The sequence below is a fragment of the Protopterus annectens genome, chromosome 14.part0 (genome assembly GCF_019279795.1).
Source record: "Protopterus annectens isolate FY-2018-M chromosome 14.part0, PAN1.0, whole genome shotgun sequence".
NCBI lineage: Eukaryota > Metazoa > Chordata > Ceratodontiformes > Protopteridae > Protopterus > Protopterus annectens.
Genome location: NC_056748.1, coordinates 578,274,077 through 578,288,822, shown reverse-complemented (window position 1 = coordinate 578,288,822; position 14,746 = coordinate 578,274,077). Strand labels below are relative to the sequence as shown.

The 14,746-nt window shown below is 37.9% G+C and overlaps 1 protein-coding gene across 6 annotated transcripts in view; it reads right to left on the bottom strand.

Annotated features, from left to right (window-relative positions):
• Positions 1-12,194: 12,194 nt before the first annotated feature.
• MGMT (O-6-methylguanine-DNA methyltransferase) overlaps positions 12,195-14,746 on the bottom strand; it is a 2,722,240-nt gene continuing 2,719,688 nt past the window's right edge. For all 6 annotated transcript variants that reach the window (XM_044056316.1, XM_044056312.1, XM_044056314.1 and 3 more), the window contains one exon: positions 12,195-13,557. In XM_044056316.1, the coding sequence (XP_043912251.1) occupies positions 13,426-13,557 (132 nt within the window). In that variant the 3' untranslated portion in view covers positions 12,195-13,425. The remainder of the gene's footprint in view (positions 13,558-14,746) is intronic.

Sequence of the window (14,746 nt, the reverse complement as noted above, 5' to 3'; positions counted from 1 at the left end):
GCCTTCTATAGCACAAGACATTGAAACAGCACTTTTATCTTGCTCAGTGTATAATAGTACAAAGCCACGTCAACAGAAGGAACCACTTCAGCTGAACCAGATTTCTGGACTACCACGTACGAGTCCACACAAAGTTATTTCTGACAACAGTACACAGTTTACAAGCCAACAGTTGAAAAGATTTGTTGAAGAATGGGACTTTACTCATGTCACAAGTAGTCTAGAGTACCTGCATTCAAATGGTTTGGCAGAACGTGCAGTTCAAAGTGCAAAGCAGCTACTAGAGAAGTCAAAACAAGATAATAGTGATGTTTTCCTGAATCTCTTGACTCTCAGAAATGTTCCTTGTGATAAACATTTTGATTCACCTGCTCAGAGATTTCTATGGAGATAAACCAGAACCACATTACCAATCAGTAGTCAATTATTGGTTCCATTTGTCAAGAACAACAGGTTAGTGAAAGCCAATCTCCTGAAGAAAAGCTTAACCCAGAAGTCCTACTATGATAATACCAGCAAACTGCTCAATCCATTACAAGAGGGAGAAGTGGTAAGGATGCAAATGCCCAAAGGTTATGATCAGATTGGTGTCATGAAGAATATTGGGCTAGAGCCAATAACGTACATTGTGGAATCAGAAGGAGCAGTTTTGTGGCAGAATCGGAAGCATTTCAGACCGGTGTCCGAGCCTATATCACACCTCATAGCCTGTGAGAAAGACTCTATCTCAGAGTGAGTTATCCAGAGTTCCAATTCCTGAGGAAGTTTCAAAGGACCTTTATTTTATTTATTTATTTATTTCAATTTGATGACCAGGGAAGTCCACTGGGCCAAGAAGAGCTCATTTTCAGTGGAGGCCCTGGGAGAAAAGCTCTACAATAATTGCAAGTTACATTTCACATGTTACAAAAGGATATAGTTCATAAAGCTAATTAAACATTTACAGATAAGCTCCATGATATTTGCAAATGGCTTGTCACAATGTTACAAAAATGAAAAGACATAATTCAATATAGAAATTTCAACATTTACATAAAGGGAATATTTTTGTTATAAACTCAATTGTAGGTTTAACATTTCAAAATATATAGATACTAGCCATTAGTAGGTTAGGAAAATATTTATGCATGGAGAGGGTAACAGTATAATTGAGATTTGAGAGTACAGTACAATACGATATTAGAGAGAAAATTAGTTTTTGGTAGGGGAGGGATTGTTTTGGGTGGAATGAAGCAATTGTAGAGGTAGTTCATGAGTCACTGCAAGGTGGAATGAGTAGGAGGGGTTTAAGTTGGAGCGTGGCAAGGGCATTCTCATTTGGAAGAAATATGAGAGAGTAGCTGAGATTTGAAATTTGCATGGTTAGGTAGGTTGCTTAGGTGCGTGGGGAGAGAGTTCCACTGTTTAGCTAAGGAGTGGGACAGCAGTAGATGGCTAGGAGGTCATGCAGGTTTGTGGACCTGAAGGAGATTTTGGTTTTTGGATCTGACTGAGCGATTGGGAATGTAAGGTTTTAAGGAAGTGGCAAGAGCTGTGCAGTTAGCAGGTTTAGAGATGAGCTTGTGGGCAATGGTAAGTTGTAGGTAACTGAGGTAGTTGGGTAGTTCAAGCCAGTTGAGAGTGAGGAGGGAGTGGCAGTGGTGGGATGAGTTTTTTGAATTGGTTGCAAATTTGGAGATCTTATGGTAGCAGGATTCAAGTTTGGACTGAAGGCCAAGATGGAGACTGGTGAAAAGAGGGACACCATACATAAAGGAGGGGAGTAGGAAGGTGGATGCAAGAGTCTAACGGGTAGGGGCTTAGGAAGAGGTTGTGCCTGTAGAAGAGACCTAACTTTTGGTGGGTTTTCTTGATTGCGGAGCAGATGTGGATACCAAATTTTAGTTCTTCATCAATAATGATGCCAAGAAGCTTGGTTTTGGGAACGATTTCAAGGAGGGTGTTGTTTTGGCTCTGTATGGTGACTGTGGATTTGTCAATGGAGTTTTTGGTAAGGGAAAAAAAACATTAGTTTGGTTTTATTTGCATTTAGCACCAGATGGTTAGACTGCATCCAGGTTTCTGTTTTGGAGAAGGCTAGTTGGGTTTTTGCTAGGAGTTTGGAGGGGGAGAAGGCTGAGCAGATGATTGTTGAGTCATCTGCATACTGGATGATAGATGAGTCTGGGATGGATTGGTGAAAGTCGTTAATGAATAGGTTGAAGAGAAGAGGGCCAAGAACAGAACCTTGTGGGACACCTGTGGGTGTGGGAAGGAAGTGGGAGGTTGAAGTTTTCCACTGGACAGCTTGTTGGCGGTTGGATAAGTAGCTGGAAAACCAGGCGATGGTGGTGGGAGAGAGGTGCAGGTTGGAGAGTACAGATATATGTAGGGTGTGTGAGATGGTGTCAAAGGCCTTTGACAGATCTAGGAATAGTGTGGATATCAACTTGCCTGAGTCGCGTTTGAGATTTATGGTTTCAAGAAAGGAAAGAAGGGCAGTCATGGTGCTGTGGCCAGGGCGGAAACCGTGTTGGGTAGGGGAGAGGAGATTGTTTACTGTTAGGTGTGCCATGAGCTGTGCTTGTATTGTTTTCTCCAGCATTTTAGAAAGAGGGAAAAGGATGGCAATAGGCCTGAAGTTGGTGGTATCAGTATTTTTGCTACCTTTGTTGAGGGGGATAATGTAGCATGGAGCCAGATAGAAGGGATGTATGATTCTTGTATGGATCCATTTATAAGAACAGAGATGGGATAGGCAATGCTGTCTGCAGATTGTTTGAGTAAGGTGGGTGGAAGGTTGTCGGGTGCATTGCGACAGGGTTTGAGTTTGAGGAGAAATCTTTTTATAGTGCTTGTGGGGATGGGCTTGTGGCAGAAGGATGTGGAGGAAGGATGATGATTGGGGTACTGGTTGGGGCAGGAGGAGGTGGTGGTAGAGGAGGGGGTGGGAAGGAGGCTGATAGTTTAGCTATGCAGTCTATGAAGAATGAGTTAAACTGGCTGGCTGTTTCAATGTTGGAGAGGTTGGGGTCTGTGCAGGGGTTTTCTTTGTTGCCAGGATGCAGCATGGATGAGATGGAGTCCCAGGATTTTTTGGGATTTGTTGAGTGCAAGGACTGGAGTTTGGAGTAGTGGGGTTTGCATTCTTATGACAAATCCAGAAGTTCCTGATATGAGTTGTGCACCACAGACTGCCCCTGTTGCTAAGTTTGGTCCAGATTGTTATGTTACGAGGTATGGTTGAATCTCTAAACTTTGTAGCCGATACAAAGCAACTTGGACATGAACATTGTGTTTTGTTTCCAATGTATATACTAATGCACGTCTATCTCTGATATTGTTTTGTATAAAGGGCAATTTTTTTTTTAAGAGGGAGGATGTAGATCAATATGTGTATATATACTTTTATGAAGCTATCCAAGGCCTTGCACGAGTGTATAAATACTAAGCACATGCAAGCTAGAGTGCCATTTTGTAGTAAGCAGTTGCAATCTGTGTATGTATATAGGGTCTGTCTGTCAACTAGTTTGTTCATATTTAATTATGCTGCTATCCATCTTGATGTGTTTCTATGTATTAAAGCATCTAAAGGAAAACTTCAGCCTCCTTGTCATATGTGTTAGAGATGAATGAATGACAAAAGGATTCCCCAATGGATAATGCATCTGAAACTGAGAGACAGCAACCACTTCGGCGAGCAGACCGTACATATGGGTGAAGCGTTCGGACTGGCAGCAAAGAAGTTCTGAGGATGGTGCATGCCTATGTCACTTTTATGGCCTACATCAGAAAGCAGCGTATGCACCTCTAGGTAGTAAAAGTCTTTTGTATACTGACCAACGTAGGGTCGTTGCGGCAGGCATCTCCCTCATGTAAAGAATACTGCAACAGAGGAATAGAAGAACATCCTATGTTGTATGGCTTCACAACTCGCACCACTTTTAAACTTGGCTTTTTTTAGAAATGCTTGAACACATTTTAATTGATCTCGGTCATGAAGTATGTAACCTAGACAACTCCTTCATTCTGTTGCTTCAGCAATAAACCCTACAATTATACAGTCGATCACAATGATATGATTAAGCCATTATTAAAAGCAATAGCAAGTATCTGTTAGAAAGAAATTCTTTGTAATAATGCAGAGTATTGCGTTGCTTTTAAAACAAATGTCAGCAGCATGCTTTGAAAGTATAAGCTCATATATGCACGTTCAGATAGAAAACGATGGGTATCTTCATGCAGAAGGCATACTTAAAATGTTTCAGTATGAATCAGACATTATCAGTGTGGGTCAGGCATGCTTTGGTAAAACAATGCCAATGTACAGCAAATATGAACTGTTAATATATGCATGCTGAGCAACTACAACTTGAAAGTAGTGATGGAATAATTAAATGAACTCGTGGACTAGCTAATTTAGAGACATTTCTGATTCACTCTAACTAAAAACTGAGAAAATAAAACTGATGCTCATGGCAATGTAAGAAACAATGTTAAACACTAAAGAAGTGTTTTTCACAATTTTTTCTCACTGCAAATCACCATTTAACATATATTTGTGCGTGTTTTTTTAGTTATCACTAGCAATCCTTCAGTGCTACTACTTTCATATGTTTTTATTGTGGTTATCATGAAACAGAGTTAAAGATCTGCTGTATTTACTGTCAGAGTGTGGGGTTTCTGGCTTAACCTAACAAGAAACTTTTTTTTTTTTTTTTTTGCTTTGATAAGAAACTCACCAAATGTATTTGCATTTTCACATTAATATTTAACAGAACTAATCTTAGGAAAGATGGAGTTTAAATTAGCTTTCTGATGTCTACCAGTAAAGTGTTAATGAACAGCAAATTTGAACACTTGCATATATATATATATATATATATATATATATATATATATATATAAAGACATTTTTGTACTTAAGTTCTGCCAACAGGACTAGGTTCTAATGCTCAAAACGTTGGCAACACTTTAGAAGCTAAATGTTATGATTTCACTGCTCCAAGCGCATCATATTATATCACTGGAATTACAGCAATATTTAGCCAGTTCTAAACATCATCACTGAGATGTTAACTTTCCTTATGGATTTCATAGCCTCAGTTATGGTCAGGAAACCACTTCATAGTGCCTTAAAATTTTCCTCTACAGTGTGTGTGTGTGTGTTGTGAAGCTGTTGTGGTGGTCATAGTGGGGGTGTGGGGGGCACAAGTTAATTCCACAACATGAGCAAAAGAAATATACAGGAAAAGTTTCTCATTTATTTGTAACAGTTTCACTCCCTGGTATGAATAGTTGATAAAACAAGAAGACAACAACATAGCAGATATCTGTGCATAGTAACTGAAATGTTAAGCTAGGGTAGTGGTGTAGTATTATCTGACTTCTAGTACATATTACAGTCTAAGTGAGTTACTGACATAGTGAACAGGGGCAGCAGATATGTTAAGTCTGGGTTGTATAAATCTGTTTTTTCGCTAGCTCATGTAGAACAGTGGGATAAAGCCCTGACTATGGCAGGGTGACATGTACTTGATTAAATACATGGCTGAATGAGAGAGATGGCAGGGGAGAATGGGTGTGCCAATCCTGTGAGAGGCAAATCTAGTCCAAATGGGGAGCTGGGCTACAAATACACTGCCTTGGGGTGGAAGCTAGGCTCACCAAAATGTCAGTGCTTAGTAGCTTTCAAGGTAGATTTGCAAGAGCAAGCCCAAAAGTTTGTTTAGCCCATTAACATTGTCCTCAGTTGTATGCCAGTGAGGGCACAAAATACATTCATGCTTGAATGGCTGCCCCCTTCAGATAGCATATACTCAAGCATTGGAGGGGGGGGGGGGATCAAAATGCATGAGGAACAAATGAGCCATGCCAAATTAGGAGGACACTTCATGTTTGGCAGGCATGGTGGTGAAAATGATATAAATATGTTGTTTAATGCTTTTACAGTAGTTCATACCAAAATGTCAGTTGTGGTGATAGTGGAAGGAGATAACTACACTGGACCAATACATTTTCTGCTATACCAGGATGATAAATTATTGTTACATTTATCCCCTATGCCTAGATTAAAGAATACTAAATGGTCATGATATCCAACACCTTGCAAATAAATATACAATTTGGTAAACTGTAGGACCTAATAACATTCAACAGCAACAAACCACTTCTTTTTTAAGTATCATATTGTAGGCTTTGTTTAATTCTGTTCAGCATTCTCTTTGAGTTATCAACAAAGACACAAAACAGCTTGACAAAAAGCCAGATGACCTTAATCCATACATAAAAATCTGTTTTTGTTAAAACACTTTTTTCCAACCTAACCACAGGGTCTTTTGCAAACCCTGACCTTATTTCAAAAGCAAGTTTCTCCATGGTCAAGGGCATCTATTTCATTATAAATTTCCATTCTCCAAAATAAATATTATTTCTGAATCCTTCATTACCTTACTCTCCAGAAATGGGTAAAGCAGCATGTGCTGGTATTAGGCACTGCAGAACCAGCTGTCGTGCCTGGCTGCACAGTGTCTCAGTGTCAACAGTACTGCAAAGCTGAAGGGTTGGAGGGAAACTTGATAGGTCAGTGCAACCCAATTCCAAGCCAGAAGGACACAGCTTTCTTTTAATCTGTTTATTCATTTATCCCCTTGGAAGGCTGTCAAAATTATTCTTTACATAGTACCCAACTGCAGTTGCACACTTTTTATGTAGAGATACATAATGTGGGTACTCCTAGCTGCCTATAACACTGATTTACTGTTTCTAAAAGGGCTAGTAACTTACAGCTTGCACTGTTATTTTGTAAGAAGGACTGTGTTAACAGAGAAGATCTGCACTATATTGTTTTGGCATCTCATAAAGCAGGCAATATCCCTATTTTTAAGCTAAGTAAACCATTAACCTATCAGCTTTTGTGAATGTGGAATTTCAGTTCAAGTGTTTAATTTTATAATGTAAACCAGTATATCAAATGTCATTAGTGTCATATATGGTATTCAAGAGCACATAATCATTGTGACTGCCTGTCTTTTTACAAAGAAAAACACCAAGTAATTGGACTTCCAGTGCCAATAACTGAATTCTCCACCTCACAGCTTTACACATCTGTTAAGTATTTCATCAGCAAGGCCATCTTACCAAATCTGGTACAGGAGAAAAGTATCAAGCAACAAAATCAGTGGTAATGGCTTAAGATGGGATGCTAGCAGTACACCTAAGTGGCACTGTGGATATGTTTCTCCTTTTCAAAGGGACCCCTGGAGGTTCTGGTGTCAAAGCACCCTTCATTAGTGCCTGCTTCTTCTTGCAGCCTAGGCATCATTAGCTATCAGAGAAATCAGTAGGCAAGGAAAAGCCATTTTTCATGTTACTGACTGACTGCAACAACCTCCCTGTATCACACACACACGCACATACACACTCATCTAAATACACATTCTGTATTCATGCACACCTTTTCTCCCTCTCTCTCACTCCACACACACACACACACACACACACACACACACACACACACGCGTGTGTGTGTGTGTGTGTGTGTCTATAGACAGATAGATTAAACTGAGGAATATGGTTTCTTTGTATTATATTTTTAATTCTACAGGAGGACACTCAATGTTTTGCACAAAACAGTTCAGAGATTTCAACAATGGTGTTATTTGCATTTTTTCCTTTTCTTTTTTTAACCACAATGAAAGTGGTGAATGAGCCAGGGCACTCTTAAGGACATTGCAAAATTTAAGGCTTTAATTCCCCTAAACTGCAGTGCCCTCTGTTGGAAAATATAATGTACAATGCAAGTTGATGAACTGAGAGATGTCTATGACACATTCCTTACAAACAGAATTAGGAAAGTTAAGGTGCAAATCAAGTACATTTAATTTAAGGTGTGACTAACAATGTAATCATTTTAAAACATATTCTACATGAACAGGGTCAAAAAAGGTTAATTTGTTTCATTGCTTAAATAATAAATGCATTGCAGAATCTCACCAAACATCTCCACTGCTGCATGTAATTTAAAAAAGTTGCAGCTTCTATTTGGATTGAATCTGTCAATTAGAATGTTGCTGCAATCATTATGAAAAAGAAGGATAAATATTTTAAAGAAGGTAACAATTCCAGCTACTAGAATCCGGTTGAATTACAGCCATCTGAACTATATTTTGTACATTTAATTAAGATATTTATGGAGAAATGCAACTGTCTGTGAAATTTCAATACACAGAACTTAAATAAATTACCAAGCTGCAAACTCAGATGACTATAAAACAGAAACACGCATTTCATAATGAATGCCATTTCATATTTTGAACTATTTTCACCAATATCCTCTGAAGAACTTCACTGCTGTGCCTGGCATCTGGTCCCTCATGTCAGCTTTCAGTTGGCATGTGTTCGATAAGTACTCTGTTTACAGAAAGCAAAACTAGACTCCCTGCCACTTGCATATATAACCCAACCACAAGCACAACATTACACAGCAGACAACGCTTCAGCAGACAAATCAGTTGCTATCTGCCGCTTTAAAGAAAATGATAAACAATATCTCGGTCATAAAATAAGAAATATAAGGTGTTATTCAGCACTGAACACAACATAAACATGGCCACTGGGCAGTCCACTGATACACAGAAAAACACAAAGGTATGTTACTGTTGTCCTTTGAATGACGGTCTTTTGACTATTCACTTCTGCAAAGGACTTGTCTGAATTAAAGAGGTTATTCTTCTGCTTTTCCTGAAGGGTATAGCAATGCAGTCGTTAAGCAAGTACCCTCCTTCAGGACTTGAAGACATTTATTTGTCTGCTTTTGCACTTTTTTGTATTTTTTTTTTTGCACTTTGTTCTAAAATGTCAAAAAAAAGGAAGCTTCAATTTCATGAGCAGCAAACTACCTTGTAGAGTCCTGCTGTAGTAATTAACATCTGACAGATCCTTGCCAAATAGTTTTGTCAGTTAACTGTGTGACTTTCTGATTCCACATAAAGCAGGGTTACATTTGAGGCGCAGAAAACTGCCTTTTGTCCTTGCAGTCGTTGTATGAGGAAGGTGGCAAGCAATGGGATGTCAGATCGACAGACCCTACTTACACTGGCACTAAAGCTACATCTAATTTCCCTTAACTGGAGCAACATTTATAATTACAGCAAGTGATGCTGAAACCTCCATATTGACATGCCTGTAAAATAAAAACAAAGGCTCCCTTGGAGCATTTTCATGACATTAACACCAGTAAGTCTGCTCTACTTCAGAATCCTGAAAAAGCAGCAAAATAATACCTTCAGGTAAGCCAAAGTAATTGTATTTGCACAGACTCCCACCTCCCCAATTGGCTTCAAGCTGCTTCACTTTAAAACAAATACAATAACCTATCAGTATAAAATAAACTCACATCTAAAATGGACATTATAGTAGAATTGGATGAAATTGCTCAGAAGTTCCAGGATCAAAGCTTAAATAATCGGAAGTGCTTCTTCACTGCAATTTAACCATAGTAACAGATGGTGTACCTTTTTCCTCCTGAGGAACAGAGTTCCAAAGAATTGAGACAACAATTAAATAGCTACCAAAGAAAAGAGCTGAAATCTAGGTATGTGCACGAGGCTGAAGTATAGAGGACAATAAATAAAACAGTAAGAAGGCATACATTTAATTTTGCCTGTTCAGATTCCATGCAGACTTCTGTGAGTTATCAAGCATATGAAGAAGCAGCCAGTATGAACCAAGAAAGGCCAGAATTATATGCTCAAAGTACAATATCTCAAAAGCAATCTGTCCAGCTCTATTGTTGCTTATTGTCCCGCATAACAATATTGTTCATAACTTAAGGTGGTGGGGGACAGTCCAGATATAAGCTAAATATAAGTCAAGGTTGGAATACCAAAATGTTCTGAAAAAGCTTCTATGCAAAACAAAATCTCTGAGGACACTCCTGATGTTCAATAGTCATCTCATAATGTACAACTGCCCTCAAACAATTCTCCCTGTTTACAACTCTAATATGTTATACAAAAATGGGACATCAGTACCACATCTTGCAACCATCAAAGTTAAACAAATATAATGGTTAAAGATCTACCGCTCTTCCTCTTGCCTCAGATAACTGACCAGTATTTAGAACAAGAATTCCTTACTGTTTACCTCTATTTCTAGGGCAGTTCTTAACATTATAAACACTAAAACATTGCCAAAGTGAATTATGTTCATCACAATAAAATGAAATACAATGTCAACATTTCCTCTCAAATGGCAAAAGATACATTGTAAACACTGAAAGAGCTAACCAAAGAAAAGATGACAGAACACAAAATACTGCAGCCATATGCCACCTTCTGATCTCTGTCGAATAAACATGACTTCAACCATGTTGTCACTGACAAGTGAGGCTTACTTAGTACTACCTCAATGTCATTCTAGAGGATACAAAATCAAGACCTGAAGACAAAACAAACCAATCCATGTGAGGTATAATACATTGTCTTTTACAAACCAATAATTCTATTGATATTTATTTATTTTTTGTTGTTACAATACCTGTTCTATCAAGCTTCTATTGATATTAATTGCTTGCTGTCATTGTTACAATGTGATTGTAACCCAGGCTGAGCCTGCTGGTCATTCTGTGATCAGTAATCTACCCTGGTAACCAAAATGTAAATAAAACAGATTAAGGCTGCCTTTGAGCTATGAATTTTGCCAGCTCTCAGAAAGGAAAAAAAAAATATAAAACAAGTCCCTAAAGGAAAAGTCTCACTCTCAGCTTTATCAAGGTAAAGGAAACAATTTACATGAGCATCTTACATACGCTTCACAAAGAAGGGAATGACTATTTTCCGGAATTCTAAGGAAACAGTGGTGAGGAAAGTATACAATGACAATGTGCTAAGACATAGTAGAAATCTACCACAGGACAACATGTGCCAAAGCCTGTTCAAGATCACCTCATGGCAAATGGCATCAAGTAGCAGAGGTGCAGTACCATGAGCTGATGACAGACTAACTCAAGATTGTGCCTTCCTCAAACAAGAATACAATGTGCTATAGTGTTCTCATCAAATTCATAGCATTACCAATGGAAACCTTAGTATATCAGGTAAGAACCTCACAACGTAAAATGTGACAAAAGAATAAGATCAGTGCCGATAACTCAGATTGTAAGGGCCTAAAATAAAACATAGCCAGAATTACAGCAATGCTGACATAAAAGGAAAATGAGGTTACCAGACTACATTACGTAGGCTGTTACAGAGCTGCATTAACTGCAACAAATAAGAGGAGTCAACCACTTTCACATTACACCTACAAAAGCACATATCCTAATACAAAAGAGAGTAACAGTTTTACTGGTTAAAACTAGCAGCTGGCAAACAGGTTTACTTTACAAACAGTATAACACATTAAGCCAGAACATATTTCTTTAATAGATATGTGCATTACGTTATTTCACCTTAAAAGACAGTGAAACATTGTACCATTATGTTTGTGTAGATATTAGCATGTAGTTTTTCTATTACTACTGCCAGTAATTAGTTTGTACAAAGGACTACAATAACACTTCTCAGCTGTCACACATATTAGGAGGCACAGCACTCATTTTACTGTTCTGAAATCTAGTATGCCACATGGGGAAGGTAATATTCCACATCTTCTAATTGAACTTTGAGGCAGCAATTCATAAAAATCTATTCTGCTCGGTTATTAGCCAACAACATAAACAATGTAGCAGTAACATCTGCGGAATTCATAGTTTTCAGTGTGCCAACTGAAGATGTATTGCATACAATGCTAATTTGTCATACATTTTATGAAAACAACTTCATGAAGAAAAGTTCAGAAGTAACACCATAATTCAAACAAACTTTTGCATTACTGTCTAGGAGAATGAATGCAGCTTGGTCACTGACACAAGGATTTAAAATTGTCGACTGTTGTTTTAATTTTAAGTGTATGGATCACTCTTGCTGCCTAGTTCACTCTCAGATGTTTGAGCTTATAAGGCCGTGCATATAAAAGGATCCCTATTACAACAGAGAAAAAGCAAAATTCAGAGTTTATACATCTCATCTCAGGTGCGGTCTTTGCAGGCATACAGGTAACAGTAAAGAACTGCCACAGTGTATTTCCCAACACTGTAACATTTTTATACTTATTTACTGATTGGTTCAGATGAAGGGGTCAACTATATGGAAAATATAATAAAACAAAAGAAAATTATAGCATTAGCACTAGTGTTCTCCAGTTAAGGTCCTGTGTTGGTTGCTGAGGTCCAGAAAGGCCACAAAAACTGCACCTATAAAACACTTGAAATTAACTGCACACAAAATATGTTGCAAAAATTAGTCTGAGACTCCATCTTTTCTCTAATACTTTCTACAACATCAGTTTTGCGATTTAAATTACCTGTATAACTAACTAGCTCAGAACATAATTTTGGAAAACAGCACTCACTACATATTCCCTTTTGTAACAGGCTTGTTCAATCAGTAACAAATACACATTAAAATAAGCAGACATATACGCAGATGAATAGACAGATAAATGAACCAACATAATTGGAAAACTGTGTTATAACATCAACACACATTCACTTTTCTGTGCATAAAACAGCAAGCAATACAAACTTGACTTCATTTATTACGCAGGCAGAGACAATGAAACATCTGACACTGTGACCAAACACATTATCAGTCAGATTTCTAACACTCTGGAATAGCTTTTGTTCAAGCTGATAGCAATATTTTATTCAAAATGCTGCTTAAAACACAGTAACATTTATGATAAAAAAGCTAACTCAAAAGTAGTTTCCTTCCAGCATTTTCTGTGCTTTATTAACAAATGTTTATGTAAAACATCTTTTCAAAAGTTCAAACATCAAAGAAAACAGGACAATCTTTAGCACCACTGTTGGCCGAGAAACAGTTTTCCAATCTGAACAAATACAATACAGGGCAGGAATTGAGAGGCGTGTGCTGAAGCTTTCGGATTTCACTTTGCTCTTTGTAACACGCAAAGCTCCAGACTGCCGGCTGTCCCCTCTGCAAGCCAGATGCTTCCTTAGAGGGGCAATTGCACCTAACATTTGCCATGCCCCTCCCACTCCCTTATCCTTGCTTTAATGGGCATTAAAAATAGAACAAAACAGAGCTGGAGATGGGAACAAAATACATGCACGACAGGCATAGGCCACTGTATTCATTCTGCTGTAAAATGTAAAAACAAGAAAGGGCATAAAAGCTGCGTCCCTTAGGATATATCCAGCTTTTTTAATATAGTAGAGCCTCTACACATTTCACTTTGGATGTTGTATTATATTTATATGTCACTCAAATATTTACCATTTCCCTGAATTCTACATCGTGTTCTGAAAGCTTGTTATAATCCAAATATCTGCAATTACATGGCTGGGCCATGTTACAGCTACAACACAAGTGCATCAAGATGTTACTTTTCTTCTTTTATGAGCTTCTCATGTGTCAGCAGCCACTGTTTAAGGTGACAGTTCTTTCCTCCCATATAGCTGCCTATCTGACCATCACTGCAGACCACTCTATGACATGGCACAATGACTGGTACCTATAGAAATAAAGGAAAGGAAAGGATTAAAACTAAACAGAAAAAAATATATACTTTTCAAATGGTCTTGTTCCCATGCTTTAGATATACTGTTTTATTTATTAATGTTCAGTCAGTCAGACAGTTTTCAAACAACAAATATATTTTTTTAATTGTCTTAACATTGAATCTTCCAGCAAATGTTCACTGTAGTGTATTTTCAGCCAATGTAAACAACACCACTAAATCTTATAGTTTCACTGCTGATGTTAGCATTCCAAAGAGAAACAGATATTCACTATTTATTCCAGTTACAACAGTATTTTATTTTTCCATATGCCTGACAATGCTATATACCTACCGAAAACCACCACCTAAACTGCAAACAAAGCTAGCCAAAATTCAGTTAAAAAGAAACATTACTACTAGACAATTTTTAATTACTTTAGTTGTTCATGTCTATACAAATACATAGGACTAAATGTTCAAACTCAGTGATTATGAATACCTAACAAGAAATGTGTTAATTTGTTTTGAGCACTTTCATAGTTCAACAGTCATGGCAATTTTGCAACCTCTATACCAGCTAAGCATCATTTCAAATCGCATATTACAGATCTTCAAGTAAACTCAGAAAAGGTGTTAATACAGCACAGAACATTCACTTCATTGGGCATGTATTCATTTGATGAATACCCCTTCACATTTAATGATTGGCTGCTGAGAATCCAAACAGCTCTGTAGCTGGGGCACTGCTAGCTGTAAGGCAATTTCTATGAAATTAAAAAAAAATGAAAGAAGCATAATAAGTCCTAAATGGTACACTATGGTATGTTAATACTTGTACGTCAACTTTCTCATAAAAGACCATTTTCTTGTCCGTTAAAAAAAAAAACATAGGATCTTCCCTTTCTTGCATTGTCTAACTACCTTCATGCTGCAATGCAGGCACAAGTTTTGCTCCTTGGGTTTCATTCTGTTAGATGTTACAGAAAGAGATGAAAGCCTGATTCATACACTTTCCAATCAGTGTGTGTGTGTGTGTGTGTGTGTGTGTGTGTGTGTGTGTGTGTGTGTGTGTGTGTGTGTGTGTGTGTGAGGGGCAACCACATGGTAGGCTTGTTTTAGTTCAGCTACAAGGTGGTGAGCATTCTGCACCTACCCTGTGCTGATTTCAAAGATGCTAAGAGAATCTACAAAACTAAGTGCA